This window comes from Anopheles stephensi, chromosome 3 (assembly GCF_013141755.1).
Source record: "Anopheles stephensi strain Indian chromosome 3, UCI_ANSTEP_V1.0, whole genome shotgun sequence".
Lineage (NCBI taxonomy): Eukaryota > Metazoa > Arthropoda > Insecta > Diptera > Culicidae > Anopheles > Anopheles stephensi.
The window spans coordinates 3,176,369-3,198,389 of NC_050203.1; the positions used below are offsets into that span (position 1 = coordinate 3,176,369).

At 46.7% G+C, this 22,021-nt stretch overlaps 1 protein-coding gene across 8 annotated transcripts in view; it reads left to right on the forward strand.

The window, feature by feature from the left end:
• LOC118510094 (hornerin) overlaps positions 1-22,021 on the forward strand; it is a 66,985-nt gene that overhangs the window by 27,499 nt on the left and 17,465 nt on the right. For 7 of the 8 annotated variants that reach the window (XM_036051515.1, XM_036051512.1, XM_036051513.1 and 4 more), the window contains 2 exons: positions 11,993-12,279; positions 21,545-21,865. In XM_036051515.1, coding sequence (XP_035907408.1) covers positions 12,115-12,279; positions 21,545-21,865 — 486 coding nt within the window. In that variant the 5' untranslated portion in view covers positions 11,993-12,114. The remainder of the gene's footprint in view (positions 1-11,992; positions 12,280-21,544; positions 21,866-22,021) is intronic. The other variant, XM_036051511.1, reaches the window with a different exon arrangement.

Genomic DNA, 22,021 nt, shown 5'->3' on the forward strand with positions numbered 1-22,021 from the left:
AGAAGTCTATTTCTGTGCGCTGCTAGCAGCGGGCCTCATCAACATTGGGAAGATGTCCTGTGAGGCACCAGACCGAGGACACACGATCTGAAGAAGGGAAGAAGGCAAATAAATGAAGCACACAAAGATGGAAACGAAGCGAATCTCGGCAAAACAATATTTTGTTCAATTTCCTATGAATAATTCAATATTGTGTGCGCCAGTTGGTGCGCCGGTCCGAGTTTTCCCCCCGGGTGCCAACAAAGCTGGGCGACTTTGTTTTCCCCGCTTTGGTGGTTGGCTGAGGTGTGATATCCGATTTTCTATTTTGACAAGCAGTGATTTCAATTTTTGTTTGGTGTAGATTTATGCTTTATTTGCCCATTTTACCTCGTACACGTTTGTGCGATGTACTTTATTTCTCATTAATCTTTCTTTCAACGTTTCGAATTTCTAACACTAATGCTAGTGGTGCGCCCACCAAAGGAGTATAAATAATTAATCAGTTTGTTCGTATCTGTCTTTTTTTCTTTTGCAGGTAAGGTGTGAAGACGACTGTTTTGAAGTGTACTGGCTAATGTCTGGGAGGTCGGAATCCGTGACTTACTGCTGATTTGAGGATAGAGAATGAACGACGCTTATCTAAAGAGCTTTCGTAATAGTGGCAGATTGTATGTAGTTAGTTTAACTGAGCGTGTCGCTTTTAGCAGTAATGTAAATTCATCAAGCCCGTTTTTTTGGGAGGAGCGTTGGGCAGAGAAGGTCGGACCGCGACGTGTAGCACTTTATTCTTCCAATCTAATTATTAATTGCATTCCGCGCACCTGTAGCCGCACTGTGAGAGGCACGTGGGCGTAGACACGTACCCAGGAAGATATTACATTGAATGATGTCGTCGGTTGATGACTCACCGGCCGGAATGGATCGAAAAATGTGATCCTTCATTTGTCACTGTCAGCTGGCGTGGAGCGAAACTTCACCATTCGCTGAGGCCATTCGGCGCGGGGTACGTACGTTCTGCTGAGCTCATGAAGATTATGGTGATTTGATGATCCTATTTGTGTGTTTGTGTGCACTCCTTGGTGCGATTTCGCGAACCGAAAAGATAGGGAAGGAACTGTGACATTGCAGCATTTATATGACTGCCAGTCAATTCGGTGGTGGTGTGTCTTGTCTTCGTTTCGATTTATTTTGGGCGAGTCGCCATCGTTGCTCATATCTTTCGCTGTCGCGCGGAAGATGTTCGTACGTAGACGTTAACCGACCTCGGGCCGTACGGAATGACTTGGCGATTATTTGCATTTTGTTCAGCTAGACGAGTGAATAATCGAGGGTTGTTCTGTTGGTGGTGCGTTGCCAATCTATTCTAATATTACAAGCGAGATCGCATACGCTTACTCCGTGAAGCATAAACTAGTGACAGATGTTGGGATCTTGTGCAGATCTCTCGATCACAGTAAAAGAATGTGGATACGTTGAGCGTAAGGTGAGCGTTTTAAATCGTGTTCTAGGTGGGAGCTTTGTCACCAACATCTCTACCATCTAGAACCCGCACCCGCATCCATACAACCTTATAGGATAAAGTCGCCGTAAATGGGAGAGAGAAAATCTGAGAACAAGTTTCTGTTACCATGAGATAGAATCGTACACGTACTCTGCTGGTCCTGGCCTGGGCAACGCTGGCTTCTAGTTACTATCGCGCAGATTTCAATAATAAACACAACATCAGGTTTGCCTACGCAATATTATTGCTTTCATTAGCGGCTGTGTCGCTTGCTGCATCGTTCGTATCCCCTCAGATACGTGTCCACGTACACCTGGTGGCCCCTCGATGGCCCCGATGTTGTACTGCTGTTGATGAGCTTCGATTATAAATCCTCCGACCCTGAGGCGCACGCACCAGAAGGCTTTCAGCGGTCCGTTATTTATATGATTCTGCATTTGGCTTTATGGTGCACATTTGCCTGCCCGCCTCTGCTGTCTACGGAGGAGGATGGTGAGCTAAAAATTATCATGATCGGCTTTTGAATCAGGTGCAATTAGCGAGTGCGATTGCAGTGAATTTGCCTAGCGACGGTCAATTTGTCACGTTTGACACTAACCGACAGCAACGGTCAGTCGCTACTTCAGGTATGGCGCCGAAGGGCAACGTCAACGGGTTGCCTTCAATAAAAGCGGCAGCGCCGAGGTCTGCCGAGCCCCCCGGGTAGTAGTGGTCTCCTGGTATGTTGGATTGATTTTGTGTTTTTGTTTCAATGGCGCTTATTGGCTCATTAGCTGTCAACAAGACGTGTGTCCTCTGCAGAATTGTGGCTTGAACGTGCCACACCAGTTTGTAGAGGTTATGTTAATGTCTGTCGGCTGTCGATGTCCTCCGGTTGTTGTTGTAGTTGTTTTTCGATAAAGCTAAACCTGATATTGAAGACTCGTCAATGGCGTTCAATTTGGAGCCCTATATGTTTTGCTCTTGGGTTAGGTTCTTTTAATCCAAACAGGTGTTTTGTGACTGGTGTTACCTCATAGATACATCTACTGGGTACTTGATCGGGAAGTCACATTCCTGACAAGAAACAGTAAACAGAGATTCATCTTTCATTGATATCTTGCTGCATTGGTCGGGACATAGGGAACTCGACTCATTCAAGTCAGGGAACAGCCTTCCAACAGGCACAGACATCACATTGCATATGGGTGTCCATAACTCCCATAATTGTGTCACTTAATGGGAGAAGAAAGCAGAGAATAATTGCGCTTGGTGCAATCTGGGTTTCTCGTCTGTCTGGTTTCGAACCGAAGGTCTCTATGTAGGCGCGCACAACGCCTGGGTTCTTGCCGAGTTGAGATTGCGTCCAGGAACGGTTAGGCACCACGAGCATCGCCGTCAATTGTTGGTTGGTTAATACCGGTTAAAACCGTTGCTCCGTATCTCTCGTTCGCTGCCAACCGGGGACGCAGCATTACTGAGGTCCAAGCTGTGTGGGGAAAACAGATAATGCGTGTCAAATGACGCTCTTTCTTTTCCAGTGCCGTAAGCAAAGATGTTTGTAAAATAATTTCAATACTAGGGCGTGCGCACACACCGTTGGTTAGACATGACACCACAATATATATTTCACACCAGCATCATCGCGCGTCGTACCCACGCACTTTCTGGAAAGCAACGCACAAGCCAAAGTTCTTCGGGAAAAGGAGAAAGCCTTTTTTCCCAACGCCTCTGCTTGCGGTTTCTGTGTGAGTTCGTGTGTTCGTGTGTTGAGCTTAGAAGCTGAAGAAACTGGAATGTGTTTGTTCCTTCGGACGTGATTGTTTTGCCTGTACCGGTTGTAATAAATATATTACAACGATAAGTAAATCGTAGAGCTGTTTTGCAGCAAAGTCTGGACTGTAACTGTACACCGTCTAAGCTTTTTTTCTGCGCAGCCCATCAATTGAACCCACGTCGAAATAGGGACGAACGTGCACAACACGTGAGCGAGTAGGAGGTGTGTGTGTGTGCAGATCCATTCGTTCGCGATTAATTGTAACTCACGCCCGAGATATGCGTTAGGAGCCGGATTCGAGTGAAAAGTGCCTACATACCTGGCGGATACATAGCAACGGATACCTTTACACTGACAGCTATATGGTTGAATTATCTGAAAACCATCGTTTCACTCCGGCCGCGCTACGGTACAGCGAAAGGTGCTAATAAACGTTCGCCGCATTTGGAAATAGTTTAATTCCACCAGCACCATCATTGCGCCTTCTCGGTGAAGCATAAAGTCGGAGCAAGGCTTCAGTTAGTGGCTGAAGCATAAAAGCGGCTTCAGCACCGAAATTGGATGTGTGCTGGCGAAGCGGGAACGAAATGAAAATGTATCAGATTTCAAATTTTCCATAATTCACACAAGCATCAAAACAACATCATCTCATCCCCCCGGGTTTTCCCGGTGCGAGTGCTTTGCGATCGCTCCCCGGATGTGCAGAAATGTATAAAGCAATGCCGCTATTTGATGCTTCCCTCGCTAATGCTTCCGTTGGACTGGAAATGAATATTTGTTGCGCGTTGCTGTTGCGTTGGGTGCGTATTTGATGTTTCCAATATTATGTATGGCCCAAGTAGATAAAATTCCTTGAACAAGCTGTTAATTATAGCACCGTATTTCGCTCGAAGACATAATGGAAATGTAATCGTGAAACACGAATGTTATTCGATATTTCAATATATCAATCAAAGTTGTATAATTTTCTACAAAGAATGGAAATCAATCCCTTGTTGTAATGAGTTGCCATATGTCAAAATTGCGTCGACATACTCTTGACATAATTAAAATATCTCATTTACTGATATCGTCATCGTATCTGAACCAAAAACCGAGCGCTCGTCTCTTATCGATCTCGTTCGAACGATCATCTGACAGATGTAGTTTGACAGCAGCCGTTAACAAATGTCAATACTTTTTCCCATCGGTCCCGTAACCTTCGCGGTGCAGTAATGTTAACTGGAGGCGCCTTCTAGACGCACGAGGCCACCGCCGCACTGCTACTGCATATCCCCATTGGAAAGGGTGGTCGTGCTTGTAAAACGAGATTTAATTTGAAGGAAAACCAGTCCCTCGATAGAACAGACGGGGTGGTGTCTGATGCAGGTGCAGGGGCAAAGTTGGCTAGCCACAGCGGGCAGGTGGTGCTGGTTGGTGGTAGTGGTCGTCTGTATCACGCGGATTAATTATCGGTAAACTTTGCAGTAAATAACAAATTCCAAATGTCGTCGCCGTCCGGATGTGTGATCGTTTGTTTAGACGGGAGCGACAAAAGGTGCTGCCACACATTGAGGTTAGCATTTAAGCGACGAGGGAGGGACACAGTTTTAGATAAGATATTTTTTCATGCTGAAGGAAGATACGTTTATCCAAGGTGTCAGGTATGGGAAATTTTGTTTATAGCGTATTAAATTCTTTGTTTTGTAGGTTGTCTTACGTCATTGGATAAAGACATATTGCAGATCAGAATAAAGTTCTTAAGGTAAGATTAAGTAGAATTTGGTCGTCCACTGATTGCATAGCACACTCGAATCCAACGAGATTTGAAAGCTTGATGTTCTTGTTATGAAGTCTGGACGTTACCTATGACACTATGTGACAATTCTAGGGTACTGTTGTTAAATGCCTACGTTAATGATATATTCATGCAAGAGCAGCCATTTTTCGCAGTGTTGCTCTGATAATTTTATTTTCAAACATTATCGTACGTGTTTTATGAAACCCGTTTTTGAACCTATTCTTGTTTTATTCACCTCTGGTACTTTGGTGCTAATAATTTAATAACACACACACGATGAAACCTAATAGCTTTGGACCATTTTTCATTCGCTCTCCAGCGGTTTATTGAAGTGTCGTTTTTTTCCTGAACGTGAATTTCTGCGGAAAACTCCTTCTTACAACGCAGGAAATAGCAAAGGTGTTTTTCTCGTCAAGAAATGATGCTTTTCCGGTGGCGTTATTCCTTCATTTTGATCTTGTTCTTTGCTGTTGGTCTTCTTGCTTCGCTGGATATTATTATTTTTAGCTCAGTTCATTATATTGGCGCTACCGGCAGCAGCAGTAGCAACAGCAAACAACACACGCGCAGGGCTTGTGAGTTTTGTTCATGCGTTTTGAGTTTCGAACGTATGTGGCCTCTGTGTTTTTTTTCGTCTATTTTCAACGTAAAAGCAAATAGCAAAGGTGTGCTCGGGCTAAAGTGTCATTATATAGCCATTTCTAAGTGGAAGGTTCTCCCTTTCGGGCGGATGATTTCCTAAGCATAATGCGTGCAGTGTAGGGAGTCGCGCACGGAAGACGTGTGTCGTCGGGTAAAGGAAGCCTTCTGGATGGAAAGAATCCAAGGGAAGGAATGACTCTCAAACGGTCGGCATGTTGTTTGGTTGCCACGAGCTCTTGTGGCGCCTAAGAAAGATGTATGGAAGACTGGTGAGGGATCGAGCGCGTGCCGTATTCTTACAAAATCGGTTCGTTACACGCAACGCCCGAATTGGCAAATTTTCACCCTCTCTCGACGTCGTCGTCGTCGCGTGTATTTATACTGTCGGACGTCATCGTCGGTGCGGTGTAATGTAAACTTTGGGATAAAATATTACATTTCGAACAAGGCGAAAAGGAAATGCTGCAACAAAAAAAGAAAAAAACAAAAAACCAGACGAAGGACGATTTTCGCGTTACCGAAGCGAATTTTCACCAAGAGCGCACCGTCAGACAGAGATTTGCTCCAAGGGTCGCGGTGTGCGCGTGTCTGTCCTTTGCGGATTTCTTTAGAAGCTTTCCGTTTTCCCTATTCCCAGCAGTGGCGACCAGGCAGAGAAGAGCGCGTTCATTCAAGTCAAACTTCCGTCGGCCTCATCAATCTGTTCTTTTCTTGTCGTGAAAATCAAATAACGATGATCCAGCGTACCGAGCGTGCGTCCATTTTCACAAGGGAAAAGCTGTTTTTTTCGGACTGACAGTTCCACGAAAAAGTTTGCAATGATTGTGTGTGTGTGCGCGTCAGTTTGCTGGGACCGTTCTGCGTCAAGTCTTAATCATGTTTGAGAGGCGCCTTGTAAATCCGGCTCACATCCACTGCTCACTGGCTTTTCCTTCATCAGTTGGCACTAGTGGGTGGAAGACGCCATGCAAACAATAGAAAGGTGATGGTGATGGGGGGAAGGGAGTGAGAGCTGGGAGGAACTGTGGAGAGGTGCTATTGCGCCACTGACTGACTGACTGTCTCTAGAGCAAATGTTTGCCTGCCCTGTAACGTTGTTTTTCCTTGTGGATGACCTTGACGCGTATGAGGAAACTTCCGAGGTCCGTTCCGTTCTGGTGGTGGGCTGTTGTCATGGCAAGGGGTGTGCATGTCAATGGGCTGGGAGTTGGTGGGAACCCATCCTCTCGAAGCGCTTACTTATCGTTTATCAATATTTCTATAATCGATAGAGAAGAAGCGCGTTTTTTGTCTGATGGTTTGATGGTTTCCTCGCAACAATGCGCTATTTTTGCACACAAACGACCGACATTGTTAGGTTTGATCTTCAGTTTACTCTGGAAAGGAGATAGATTTCTTCAGGGGCTTTTCTACGTAGATTTTCCCTTTCTTTGTGAAAGATAGGCACACGTGCTACGTGTGAATATATATATTTTTTTATTGTCGCTTTGTGGTCTTGGTGCCTTTGGTGCGACTTGCTCAGTGCAAAAATAGCTTCCAGCAGAAGAGGTTAGGGTAGGTGGCATGGATTGCCATGATAAGACGTTAATTGTGATGGATCTGCGTGCTTTGATAATGCAAAAATATCTATTTATAAGATGCACGAAACCGCTGCCGCTTTTGTTGGTGATATGTGTCCAACAATGGTGTTATGATGATGACGTTAGTTGCAGAAAGATCTCTGACAGTGTTGTTGGGTTTTGGGAAAAGAGCTTATGTCCCGGTACAGCGAAAGGGTAGAGTAGAATAAGCATTTACGTAATAAATGTTTATGTGGTACTGGTTGTCATATTTAAACAATTATATGAAAGGATTATCTGGATTTTTAGTATAGTTCGCTCTGGAACTTGTTTTGCGTGACTCGCGAGTCGAGTCTTCTGATCCGTTTTTAATACTTATCTGTCGGGTTTGGATTGCCTTCCGGGAACGTGCTCGGGATGAGCTCGGGATGGAGTTTATGGTGCTTCAGAATTACGATCTCAAGGGTGTTTTCAAAGCACTGCAATAATTAAACACACTGTCGTTAAAATTGTGAGCATAAAAAGCAAATGAAATGATCTCAAGCAGAGAACCTCCAGCGACGATTGTTGACCGAAGTGCGACTCTATTCCGCGAATAGCGGCAAAAATCCACCTTCAGTAAATTGAGTAAAATCGCTGATGTATGTTTTTCATTTCGATTACTCCACATTTTCGTCTGCAAATGCCACCGCGCGCCCTTTTCGGGGCAAGCCTTACGCCGTTACGGAGACTTTAGTTCTCAAATTGTTGATGCTCGGATTTTTTTTAAGCCCACCGGCTAGGGCAAAACAGCTATACAGCGTTCTGCTGATACAGTTGAATATGTGAGAGGCACTTTTTTGTTGTTGTTGCGTAGCTGTAGTGATTCGATTTATTATCACCTACTTTTTTACATCCTGCTGCTGGTGGTGCTGTCTCATCCCCCCCGACATTACCCGGTGTAACGGTTATGATTATTTGGCTGTTTGCTTTGCCTTCCCTCCGCACACACCAGGACCCTACCAACTCTCTCTCTCTCTCTCTCTCTCTCTCTCTCTCTCTCTCTCTCTCTCTCTCTCTCTATCTGGATCCTCTGGGCATATGTACGCAACTTTGTGGCGCATCTATATATGCTCGAACGTACGCAAAGGTGGCATTTGTGTGTCGCGTTGTGTATGGTTGTGGTTTATGATGCGATGCGATATAGTTTTGCTCGCATGGCCGAACGTCGAAATTGCGCCGCAATTGCCAGAGGTCATTAGAAAACGAAGCGCGCGCTAGCACCGCACCACAGACTACAAGCGACGAGGGTTGGAGAGTATCAGTAGCATATCAGGGTGGCAACATGTGCGGAGGAGACATACGCGAAAGCGAATCCCTCCCAACCCACCTCCTGATTGGCGTTGTCTGGGGGCAGGGGGGAATCACTCACTCTTCAGCGACATCATCAACTCTCCCCGTTCCCATCGGTCACGCGTCTGCAGTGACAACACAGCGGGGAGAAGCGATAAGATTCATGCTTCATAAGCACATACTTTTTTCCATAAGCAAATGACAACCGTCGATGTTGTTGCCTCTGACACAGCCGGTGATTTCGAAAGCGACATATGCCATATGGGCTGTAAGCTTCTGATGAAGGGGATTTACTTGCATTTCGAATGTGTTGAGTGGATTTTTTGGAGCAGAGAAGAAAAATGGGGGCTTGCTTGATATACTTTTTATATGTCAATGGCATGGAATGATCTACAAGACAGAGACGAAAAGTTAAGAGAAGAAAATGCTGGACACAGACTCAGTAAAAGGGCATGAAGGAAATTAAAATGAGTTGTGGACGTGCTTGATTTGTGTTGGTGTTCTCGTGCTGCACTTCAATTTTGTGTAGGCTGGCCTTTCTGCAGGCTGGCCTACTTTCTGTGGTCGTTTGCAAAAATCGACCCTCACTGATCCACTGGTCTCGTCCACGACTTCCCAAGCACTGAGATATGCGTCCGCTGGAGAAAGGTCGCCTTTTTATTGGTCTTTCTCCCTCTTCACATCCTCAAGAAACAGGATGAACTTGGAGGTCTCCTGTTTTTTTTTTTTTTGCTGGACGGAAAGCCAAAACCGGTTCCAACTTTCCGGTCAGAATAATTCGTTTGAGATGGCTATTTATTTCTGCTTGTTACACCGATGTGTCCAGATATTGCGCTGCTGTAGCGGGCAAGACATTAAGGTGTTGTACGGGTGAGGATTTACTGAAAGGTGCCGGTAAATAGTAAAAAAAATCTCTTTCTCTTGCACCGGATGAAATTTTCTTTTAATTACCACTTTCCACAGTCACTCTCTCTCTCTCCCGTCCCGGTGAGGTCGTCTCCGTGCGCAAGTTATCACCGAGAGGACCGGATGCGTTGTGCAGGTGACGATTTTATACTGGCTGGCTGATACTCTGCCTCTCTACGTTTTAGCGGCTTATAATTTTGCTACCGTAAAAGGTCCGTATATCGAACCGAAAAGCTCCCGTTCGATCTTTGTTCCTTCTCACTAGCGGCATGATATTTTGATTGACACACCGGCGCAATTCTCTGTTGCCGCCCGTTTGGAATGGAGCTGGAGCTTCGTGTACTACGCTCTTCTTCGTGTACAGCGCCAACAGAAAAGAAAGAAGCAAAATGGAGCCAGATGTGCAAAGAGACACAGTGTTGTTATTAATTCTTTCGACAAAATGAAAACAAGCAGCATAAGGTGGTTGTTTCGTTGCTTCTACCGCTGCTCCACACGGTAGCTTTCGGTTCAGTCAGTCGCCACTTTTTTTCACTACTCTTGTCACTCTATCGATAGAAAGCGTGCGAGTTCGAACAGCGAGCTGAAGGAGTTAATAGACAGCGGTGCAATTTGTTACCGCATTCCGGTCACCATTAAAATAGCAAAGTATCGATCGGAAAAAAGGTGTATTGCTGCTACTTTCTCATTCGGCTTCCAGAGCTGCGTGTTACGTGAAAAAAATGTGAAAATTAGCTGTCATTTGAGATGTCGTTTTCAATTTTTTAAGTGAAAAAATTAAAGATTTAGCTCTTAATAATCTAGAATTAAATACTGTGAGTATCTCCAATAAATTTATTCTCAAAAGTGTTGCAGTAACGGATTATTAGTCCGTTAATAATAATATCTGTACTAACTTCAAGTCATCGATTGCCCCAAAAATTTTGCCTGTCGACAAATTGATTGATCTGATGGGGAAAAATATAATCATCAGCACCAATGCTCAGAAGTACCGGATGATGGATTATATTTACCGGCGTCCGGAGATGAGTCTTGTCTGGGTTGTTTTCAACCACGATTCGATCTTAACTGGTCGATGTTCTGGAAGTGGGTTTAAATAATTTCTTCGTGGGAAAAGTCGGAATGTTGGGAAGGGTACGTACCGATTTCTGAAGCATTATGGACTTGTGTAGTATTATGGATTTCCCATTCCAAGGGATGAAACACAAATCCAGGTGATTGGCGTTTGTTTACATGAACCGAATCCAAAAATCAACCATTAGCTTGGAATTTTACTGATGCAGGTGGACGCAAGATTAAACTCAATCGAATGCATTCGATGACTTCAGGAAAGCAGGCAAGAAGTAGTGTCTCGTCTTTCTACGGCATTAAAAGACAAACATGCCAACTCGGTGGAGGCGCGAGGGTTAAATTTTCTGTCCCACACCACCACCGTTTGATTCTTGGCGTCACAAGCGATGTTTCCTTTTGAGTCCGCCGTCAACAACAACAGACAGAAGACCACGGGTGTGCGCGCGCGTCAGTGTGTGTGTGTGGGGGACACCCGATTTGCGTCACCGGTTCGATTTTATAAATAAACTAATTTTTCCACCCAACTTTGTTTCCTGCATTTTGCTTGACTTACTACGGGGTGCGGTTGTTCTCTTCCCGACTGCTCCATGCCGTGCTCGGTGTCATGGAATTAACCCTCACGGATATACAAGGACTCTCGCTTGGATGTCTCGCGGTTGCCGGGTGGCGGACGTTTGAATCGGTTTTCATTTTTAACACGCTCACGCAAATTTGCTCTGCTGTGGTTAGGTGGGAGCCTTGGATGGGGATTGAAGCAAGGAGCTTAATTAACTAGTGGGAGGATAAATTGTTTTCGAAAGATGAGTGGTTAAAGACGGTTAGCGACGAAGGAATGTGAGGTTGCGTAAAATATGGCTTGGGTAATAGTGATAAGAGGTCAAGGAAGAAGCGAGTTGAATCGTAAATTATTGAGCAGAGTTGGCAGACGGCTTTTATTTGGAGCATTGAAGTTCATTTACCCGGAATATATCATCAGCTTTATCCCAACACTTCATCTAAACATAATATTAGTGTAGTTCTTCATAGTCTAATGAGCTAGCTCCCAACAGTGTTTGTGTTAAAAAAAAAATCCTCCCGACCGCTGTTACATCGTATCAAACTAGGCCCCTCCGTAAACGAACAACAGGTTCAACATGGAAAATATGGCCCGAAAAGGGAAAGGATTGCATGGTAGCATAGTTTAAAACTGCGTTTCAAGTTAAACTGGTTTTAATGACATTTCTTATCTGGCCGAGTGGGCCGAATAAACGTCTTGTTTTTTGTCGTTGGTCCAATTTCCTTGAATCAGAATCAGCATTAAGAACTCGGAACTTCTCGGAGGGTGGAAATAAAAACGAAATCAAACCATAGCAGCCCCAAGTTCCCGGTGGCGGTTATCATGATTTCCGAATGTGTTATAAATTCTAATGAGGTGATGTAATTTTCGTTTCTGTTTGTGTGCTCTTTTTCTCTCCTATCCACAGCAGAGGGCGTTTGTGGTTGCGGCGAGTGTGCAACCAGCGGCGGCGGCGGCACAGTACCGAGCGGCAGCAGCGGAGGAGGAGGCGGCGGCGGCGGCGGTACGACGGTTGCAACTTCCGGGGCTATGGGTGCCCCGTCAAACGGCTCCAAGACGGCACATTCAAAGGTTGCAACCGGAGGAGGTCATGCCAACACGCAGACCTCCAGCAAGCGTTCCAGCAGCGGAGCCGACGGTGACTACCAGCTGGTGCAGCATGAGGTGCTCTACTCCCTGTCCGCCCAGTACGAGGTAAGCGAAAGGGAGATCCAGATGTTCTAGTGCAGAATCGCAGAATCATATTCTTGTGCGGGGGGTTTTGTTGATGCAATGCTATTTAGTTGCTCCATGAACGTTAATTCGTTGTTGAACCAGCGCCATTACATGGATAGTTAACTCTCCAAAATCTGTTCTGCCGTGGTTTACCGGCAGAAAGTTTAGTGTATAACAGTTTTATAACAGTTAGCTGGTGTAATTAATTTTTTCCCTCGGTCGGCGAGCAATTTTGGAGCACTGTGAAACTGTGAAAGAGCATTCGTTACATGCGCTGGTAATTAGCTGTCGTACAAGCATCGTTTCCTCGACGTTTTAAGTACGCGTACGATAACTGTACTACCGCCTTGCTGCCCTTGCTGTACTTGCAGGGTGCGTGTGTGTGTATGCGTGATTATTTTTTCGCGTTCTGACAAGAACCTGCCAATGTTTGCCCAACATTTCCCCAATCTCTAGTGTGCGAAAGGTGGTGACGTTTGGTTTTTTGTAGGTTAATGTTAATGTTTGTGCAAATTATTACTCGTCTCTTGAGCACAACTCTAACCTCAAAACGACCAAACCCCGGTGCTGCTAGCTCTAACAGTTGGGGCTGGCTTTTTGGCTTTCTCTTGACCTGCCGGTGCTGGATAACTTGAACGACACGATCTACGCAGAAGAAGGAACATGATTTTGGAAGGCTTGAACGTTTGAAGAATTGCTCTTTGTGACCAAGCACCAACCACTGCCACACCAGAATGTTTGGCGCTGTTTTGGTTGGTACGCGATAATTATTTTCGCAAAGCTGTTTTCTTCTTTCGGCAGTCGTAAAACCAGCGTCATCCTCCCGTGTAGCTCTGTGGGGGTCGTAAATCAGTGCGGCACGAACGCGACGGTCCGAGCCATTAAATATGTGTTCCGTTCCGAATGGTGTTAGGAGTCAGCAGTTCTTCTCGTTGAAGGATAGTGATGCATATGTATTTTAGTGCGGTGTGACGACGCGGCCGGTAGAAATCGACAGTTCGAGCCCGGAGAGGGAAAGATGTTGTCCTCGTCCTCCGCCTGGAGGACACACTTGGCGGTTTTACGAATGCCTTTTACGGAAAGTCTTTCGGAGCGAGCGAGCGAGCGCGCGCGCGCGCGTGTGGGACGAATTAACGCCGGGCGTGTTTGACGGTGACCAGTCAGAGCCCCGGCGAAATACAAACTACAAACGAAGGCGCGGGCCGGGGATAGCCTAGGGTTTTTTTTGTTGGTGTGTCCTTTACCACTACGCACACACATAATCGCGTGCTCGCTACTTTCGCCGTGCTGTTATTTTATAGCCCTCAAGACGTTGGGCACCGCAACGAAAGCAACGAAGCGCTTTTCTGCTAGAGTTCTCCGGTTTTCCGTTCCGTTGCTGAGAAGTCTTGAAGTCCCTTAGAGGAAAAAAAATGGAGTCGCAAAAAGTGGTCTAGAATTCGCCAACCATGGTACGCAATTTCACACCAAAAGAATTCTAGGCAAATAGCAACTTTGGGACGTAGACACGTTGGACCGAAGCCGTTTTGTGTGGCTAGGGTTATTAAAGACTGGTGGCTGGTTGAAAGGTCGATTTTTGGTGCGGCTTTCTAAAATTAGACAACGGACACACACGGCGTTCGGTATGCGCGTTGCGTCTCTTTTAAGTTGCTCCCCATTCCACCGCGTGCCGAGTCGTGGTGGAAGTCATCGCTATTGACGAATGGAATAGCTCGTCGGCCTTTTTTATTTATGCGCATCGTTTGGTGAAGTACTAGCAGTGATGCTACTATCTCGTTCGGACATTGAGAATCCAGGGTGCAGGTGGTTAAGAATAAGTGCTCGAAGCCAAGTCGTGGTGGCGATTGTTTAATTAATCTGGATGTGATTTGTACTACAGAGAGAGAGAGAAAGAGCAACAGCCAGGTCTTGCTGCTCTGGATTGCACTAACCGTTCATCCGATTCTAGTAGCTGCCTCGATAAGGGCTGAACAAAACCCGCTATCCAGTGTGAAGGCACCCCTAGAAAAGATAACGGAAAGCATAGTTGTTGCAGTAAAACAGAAAGCTCACCAAACAAAACGAAAAAAGAAGCTCGCTGCAAACCTGCTTCGTACAACAAACAGATACAATAACTGTCTTCGGTAGACGGCTTCTAGCTGTGTACGGTAAATGCTTTCCTTTCGTGTACCAACACTTCTCGTGGTGTGTGGCAACAAAAATCCCTCGCCCGGCACTAAGCTCGGCGGACCGACCGACCGAACGGCAGCAGCAGCAGCAGCAAAAATAAAAGGCACGAAATAAAAAAAGTTGCAATATCAATAGTATGTAGCAAACAAACATAATAATAATAAAGAAAAAAACCGCTGGCTGACGCAAATTGCAACGTTCATTGCCCTTGCCAACGCCGGGGCCCTAGAGTGGTAGCATTGCGCCTCGGCCGCGGGGTATCCAGCTCTTATTGCCGAGAGAGTAACACCAAAGGGCAGCCCTTTGGATGGGTCCGGAGAATATCTGCGCTGAGAAGTGGAGGCTACACTCGACCTGCAGAGGAAGAAGCAGGCTCCGGATGCAGTCGTTGTTGGCGTTGTCATCATTTCATTCGTGGTTAGAGAGTCGAAGGGCACCAGAGTCTTTTGGTGTTCTTTTGGATGCTTCTAACCACGACGACGCAATGTTCCGCGCGGCGCTCGTATAGGTTTGAGTGTATCTGGTCGGAAGCTCTTCGTCGCAGTGTTTGCTTTTTATGATGCCGAGTGTATTAGAGAAGCAGGGGAGATGGCTTTTTATGTTGCACCCGTAGTCCGTCCGGCCTTGGTTGGACCTGCTGGTGGACCTAGTGAGTGTGTGAGGCCACGTTTTCTCTTTTTAGCACTGGACTGGGCAGATATACTCAGATTGGGGAACATGTTAGAAGATTGTTTGCCGCGTTTCCCACCAGGCACATCCATTGCCATCCCCCCTCCCCCGAGAGAACACGCATTACGTTCATAAGCAGCGAATCTGAAGCTTCCGAGACACGGTGGATGCGCATTCATAAAGAATTCTAAAACGTTATGGCTACCTTCTTCTCCTGCATGTTATCGTACGCTCACCAAAAAGGGCTCGCGTTTAATAAAGCAGAAAAGTTTTATTCTCAAGCCGTTTATGCGTTTTGCGTCCTTTATTTCCCGTTCTTTGACGATCGCACTCCGCGACAAGACAAGGTCTGGCCACGGTAGAGATCCGGGGAATGATTTGTCACAGTGCCGACAAATTTGCCAACCGGCTGGAGGTGATGTCTCTCTGGCTGCTCTATAAAGGGTGGCCCAAAATCGTGTACAACCCTTACGGAGGGATTTCTAATCGAAAATGTCCTCCAGACAGTAAAGAGCACCTTGAGCGTTGGCAATATAGATTGTGTAGCGGCAGGTCCGATAATAGACGACTGAGCCGAACGACTTTGACGCCGTGCGTTGATGGGCTTCACAGGAAGGGCAGGAGAGTTAAGTGTTGCACGACACGGGAAAGCAATCGAGCCGCAACCCCTTTAGGCCAGACATAAACTGACGTGCAGGGAGGCGCTATGGGAACTGCTACGGGTACGAAAGCCCTGGCCCGGCCAGAGTAACAGTCAGTCCGCATAATCTGTGTGTTTTAGCGTCGTCTCGATGACGATAAAGACTTTCCGTCCCCGGGGTTTGTCTTTGGGGAAATGGTTGACGCGAAACTGGATACGTTTTTTGTCCGGTCTGGCACGCAGTGGTGGCGATCGGCTAGAATGTCTGTTCCAAGTTGTCTTTTCCTGCCTGTGCCGGGGATGGACAAAATGAAAACAAGCGACTGTTGTCGCAAATTGGTAAAAAAGCATAACGATACCTTTGCCCGAGAAATCCGGCTGATATGGATGGGTATCGTGAGAGGGAAAAGGGGTTCAAGTTCTATCAGTCGATACCCTTCAATATGGCCATTCAGCTGGTCATCGCATAGCCGGAGTCAGCGGCCGACGGTGCAAAATTACCATCAGACGACCCTGGATCTTGCCGGTGCGATATTCAAGACATCATGCTTCTGTGGTCATCGTCTTCGTGTTTGTGCAGTGTCGTCTTTTAGGAAGTCTTTGCGTAAATGGAAACCTTGGAAATTAACGACCTGCCATGGGACACATAGGATAGCTTCTATATTCCTGTCCGGTTTTGTGATGTCGCTCTCCCTCACACACTTTCTCAGTAATGGTCCAAATTCTAGACCACATCTTCATCGAAGTCCTCCTTCCCGTACGAGAGTTCCAGTTAGATATCCAATCTGTCTGTGGCCTATCGTTGGACGACGATTTTCATCGGTCTTGGAGCTGATAGAACACGATGCAGGATCGTCTAAAGCGATGGACTCCAGAGATAAAATTAAAGCAGTCTATTAATTGTTGAAGTGTCGCGTTAGCGCGAATAAAAAAAGAGTTGCAAAAATCAGTACACGACGGAAGTGAAGATTGAATAATGTTCCTCATTAAAGGGACACACGCCACGCAAGATCTCGATTTGCAATACAAATGTATGTGTGTTCATCTACATTTAAGGTGTATCGCCATTCGGAGTGTTTTTTTTTTTGGGGAAAAGAAAAGGTTAGGTTAAACTGGAGGCAGGCGACTCGTGTCATCGAACTTTGGTGATGATGAAACGAAATATGCTGCTCATCAATTTTCAGCGCAGGTGCAGTGCGCCTGTGTGTGTGTGTGTGTGCGGTGCACGTAATAAAAAGTAAAACGGCCTCCAACTATCTTAACTTCACGCAGGGACCGTACGTGACGCTGTATGGTCGTAAATATAACGCCGCATGTGCTTTAAATAAACTGCTGGATGTGGTAGCTCCTGGGATCCCGGGACCCTCCGTCTGGCTGATGAAACCGGACGATTGTGGATGGCGGAATTTGTGATCGGTCGGTTGGCGATATCTCTTGTGTTTTGAAAATCATGCATCGTCGAAATATGCAAAGTGGTTCATCTGCTTCCGCACGCAATTCTTCTTCCCGGCCGTCGATGCTTGACGATGCGGACACTGGTTTTTCCTGAAACCATTCCTCCGCCATTGTCTTATGCGTTTGCCTTGCCGGTGCTGCAGAAGCTCATTAAAAACATCCATCTTCTCGTCCCTCCTTGCCGGGGCGACTGGACCTCTGCTGTGTCTCGGGCGCGCACGCTCGCGCCTGTCGGAGGTTGCCGGAGGTTGTGATGAAACGCAAACAAATAGTTGTGCAGACACTCGGCGGTGGCTATCGCGGGAGTCGCGGTTCGGTTGGATGATGTGCCATGAATATCGCCCAGCTGGCAGTCAAGTGTGGTACGCCACTCATTATCTGTACAGCAGCGGGCTGTGTCGGCGACGGTCCGGGGCGAACCTCTCGCGTTTTACGGCGAGAAGGACAGACGGCGGAGAAGTAAAGCTGTACGGACGTGCGCGCATATGCTTGCCGATATTCGAAACTTTCTCCTATAATCTACGTAAGCCACCGCCACCATCAGCCATCAGACGAATGGGGTGGGATGTTGTTGTTGTTATGTGCATCGCTTTCCTGGCACGGCTTAGCAAATTGACAGCCTCAACTTTGACGCATTGACACACGTACACAATGGAGTTGGGGGTGAGTGAGATGAGCGAGATGAGTGCGGGGGATAATCGTGGGGCACTCTTTTCTGCGTGATGTGTGTGTCGGTCTACCGGTGCTTGAGACCTGCCGTACCGCAAATGCCCGTGTCCGGAGCACAGATAAGTTCACGCTACTACCTACTTGCCGGAGCGACCGAAGGGATGAGGTCAGCTGTTATGATCGCGTTACCGGAGCGCTGCTTTGGTCCATGTTGGGGCCTCGCATACAATGCAAAATATCGCCAAAACACTCTCTCCGGTACGCTATCTTATCGTTGGCGTTTGCCTAACCTAACCAGCGTTGCCCTCGGACGCAATCCACCCACTAAATCGTCTTATTGTTGTGCCCGGTAAAATCGCATGTTGCTGGCTTTTCCTTTTCTGTAGCTACCTTCGGACTTTCGACAGGAGAGCCGACAAGTCCAGAGACGGATAGGAGAAACAGTAGAAGGTGGAAGCGTGTGCAGCGTGTGATAGATGGAGTGTGAACCTTCGCATTTCGATTAGGGCACAGCGGAGGGTCGGTTCTGAGAGGCAGTTGATAAATTTGGCAATAATTTTGAGCAAGCTGTTGTGTGATTGCTAGGCTCAAAGCAACCGTTAGTCGCTCTCGGCTTGGGTCAGCAATGGTTTCGGTGGTGTAGTAATAGGGGCACACCGTTGATGGGGACTTGATGTTGGACCAATGAACTGCTGGAGGGTACAGTCAATCAAACCATGATAGAAACTGGGCAGCAACTGTTGGGCCAATTCAGCATACGAATGAGAGTGTTTAGATATTTTAGGGTTATTGGTTGAGGTTATCAAATTGTGAGTGAATAAAAGTATCAAAATCTAAAGGAATTGGATAACTATCCTACTGTACATCGCTATCACTTTATCACCGAGTCCCCCCCTTAGGTTCGACATAAATTAGCCTTTATTGCAAATGGGGGGTGTGATGTGCGAAATTGCCCTAATGTATTTTTTTTTGCGTCTGACATTTCGAAAGATTTGATCCCTCCTCTAGATGCCTTTAAAATCGCTTTGTCCATGGGGGAGGTTATGGCGAGGTTCAAAAGCCCCATTAATTGCACTAGTCACCGATTGCGGCCGGCACACCGAGGGGTCTGATACGTTGCGTCAACAAACAACAGCATGCGCTCCATTGTTGCGAACATGATGTGCGTGTGTGTCTGAGGGCAAGAGAGATTGGTCAAACCAATCAAAATGGAACCCACCTACAATACGACGAGCGCGTTCATACAGCCAGCAAGACACAGCGCTAGACCCAGTCGCCATGGAGGTTGGAAACTTATCTCTCGGAATGTTTGGAGGCTACTATTGATGGTGCTACAAATCGAACCGTCAGCTACTCAATCGAGAAAAGAGCACAGTTTTCTATGCTCGTGTCTTGTCCGTCCGGCACCATAGGTTTGTGGAGCGTACTGTACACTGCACTGCCGGATAATTGTCTGTGCACCCCACTCGATCTAATGCTTGCCTGGGACTGCTTGTGGTGGTGCCATTGTGGGATATGGCGAAACCGGCGAGTCGAACAAATTTCTGGTGCAACTGTCTGGTTGGCAACCCCCAAAAAAACGGAATTGCTCGGTATGTCGACATAGTTTTCGGTGATGTTATGGTATTGTTTTCGTTTGAGAAGTTGCTTGAATTCCCAAAACCATCCTGAAGAGTTAAAAATACTGTTGATAAAATATATTAAGTGACTATACTTTCCGTTACTGCGGAACATTCCTATAAACTGTCATAAGAATCAGCATGTAGAAATGACTCCAACGAAGCTTAAGTAAGCAGAGCTAACTGAGGAAAAACACCTTGCAAAATTCACCCCTTTTTGCCGACATTTCCAACACTCACACACCACCTCTTCTGTAAGGGTCTTAAAAAGACACCGACGTAGGAACATTATGGTATGAATTATGGGACAATACGGTGTGAAATCCTTCGCCACCGTTTGTGCGCGTTTCGGTGTAATTCGGTGTCCACCGTGGACGCAAGAAGTTTTTCCTCGTTTTTCCGTAAGACACACCCGCAAGATGGTTATCTGATTTTTACGATTGCCACTGAAGGAGGAGGCTTGCTTGCAAAACTGCTTGCGATATCAACTCCCACGGTGGTGGTCGGTGGGCAGAGAGAGAGAGAGAGATAGAGAGAGAGAGAGAGACGGTGCTTTGCTGTAAATATGCTTACCAAATCGCCTTAATTTATGGTGTGCTCTCTATGTGCACGGTCGAACTCTGGGGTGTTTCTTGTTCTTGTGTACTTTCCAAAACTCATAATTAAGAGCAAGGTGCAAACGTGTACACACTGGGGTTGTCCAATTTTGGAAAGAGAACGCGACCGAAACAACGGCACATAACTATACACCACCCGGAGTACAACGGTTATGAGACACGGTGCGCGGAGGGGGAGATTGGGCGGACGGGGGGATGCAAAAAAGCAAAACAAATAGAAATGAATTAATCGGCTTTTTGGATGGTCGGTGTGCTGGTCTTTTGCGTCCGTAGGCCGGAACCAGTTGAGTTCTGCTTCTGATTTCTCCCACCCCAGTTATCGAACGTGGCCGTTGGTTGTACACTCACCGGACAGGTTTCTTATGCGAGCCGGCGACTGGTGAAGCGTTGAGACGTTCTTAGGCCTTTTCCCTTCTGCCACCTCGTGACGGGGTGGAATATCTTGTTCTTGTTTGTTTGCAGGCGACCGAAATAAAAAAAAGCCTTCGATGCCGATAAAATTAAGGAAACCACGTTCAAAACAACATCATCGACCGAACAGAACACACAAAAACAAAAACAGCCGAAGCAAGAAAAAAAAAATGGCCTCAGTCATTAAGCGTGACCTCAAAATGCGCGATCTCCCTCCGTGCCACGGGGCAGCTCGCGCTTGTTTCTCGCGCTTTATTTTGCCCAAAAAGCAAGAACATTTCCCTTGCGCCTTTATTCGTGACCGCTGTAGCGCACCCAGAGCCCCACCACCACCGAGCGCAAAAACGTGTTTTACCATTTCGGTGTGTTTATATGTTGCATGCACTTCTTTTGGGACTGTTTTGTTTTTTATACAGTCCCCGGCCGGCCAGCTTTTATATTTTTCTCTACCCTTCACACACCACCGGTCGATTTGATTTTGTGTTTTCGATTATTCGCTACTTTCACAATTTCATCGCGCGACCCCCGAGGGCTGGCTACCACGAGGTGCTGCTGAAGCGAATTTTATGGCCTGCTCTCGCCACTTGTACGGCCGTAATGGTGTGGTGGAGCGAATTATTGAAAGAACAGAACCGGTTGCGCGCACCAGTTTAGGCAAAATCGGGAAAATTAATGGTCTGCTCTGCCTTCGGGGGTGAACTGTACTGTTGTTGCGTGTGTGTTGGGAAAATGGAAAAGAAAGATGTGCATGCAGGCATGCCACAAAAAATGGCTACTGCTACTTGGCGGTGGTGGCCACTTGTCTTTTTTGCTGACGAGAAGCATTCTGTTTTTGGTCGTATGTGACCTTACCATGCAGGCTTATCATCGTTTACTGTTATTCGGGGGACGAGGTCCTTTTTTACAGGATTGATCCTCAATAAATTTCGACTCTACCTTCACTACAAGACTTTTCAGACAACTGATGATCGATTTCCTTATTCTTCTTCCAACAGGTCCTAGAATTTCTCGGCCGCGGTACGTTCGGGCAGGTGGTGAAATGCTGGAAGAAGGGCACGAGCGACATCGTCGCGATCAAGATCCTCAAGAACCATCCGTCCTATGCGCGGCAGGGCCAGATCGAGGTATCGATCCTCAGCCGGCTCAGCCAGGAGAATGCGGACGAGTTCAACTTTGTGCGAGCGTTCGAGTGCTTCCAGCACAAGAATCACACCTGTCTGGTGTTCGAGATGCTGGAACAGAACCTGTACGACTTCCTGAAGCAGAACAAATTTTCGCCGCTACCGCTGAAGTACATCAGGCCCATCCTGCAACAGGTAAGTCCGCCATTTACGACGCGACCCGGCGAGGGCCCATTCTTGGTTTCTTTTGTTCGAACATTGTAACTCATGGTCGTAAAACAGTGGTGATGCGGTTTATGTACGTTGTGTGGGCGATTTCCTACTTCGTCTTCCTGGGTCATAAAGGGGGTT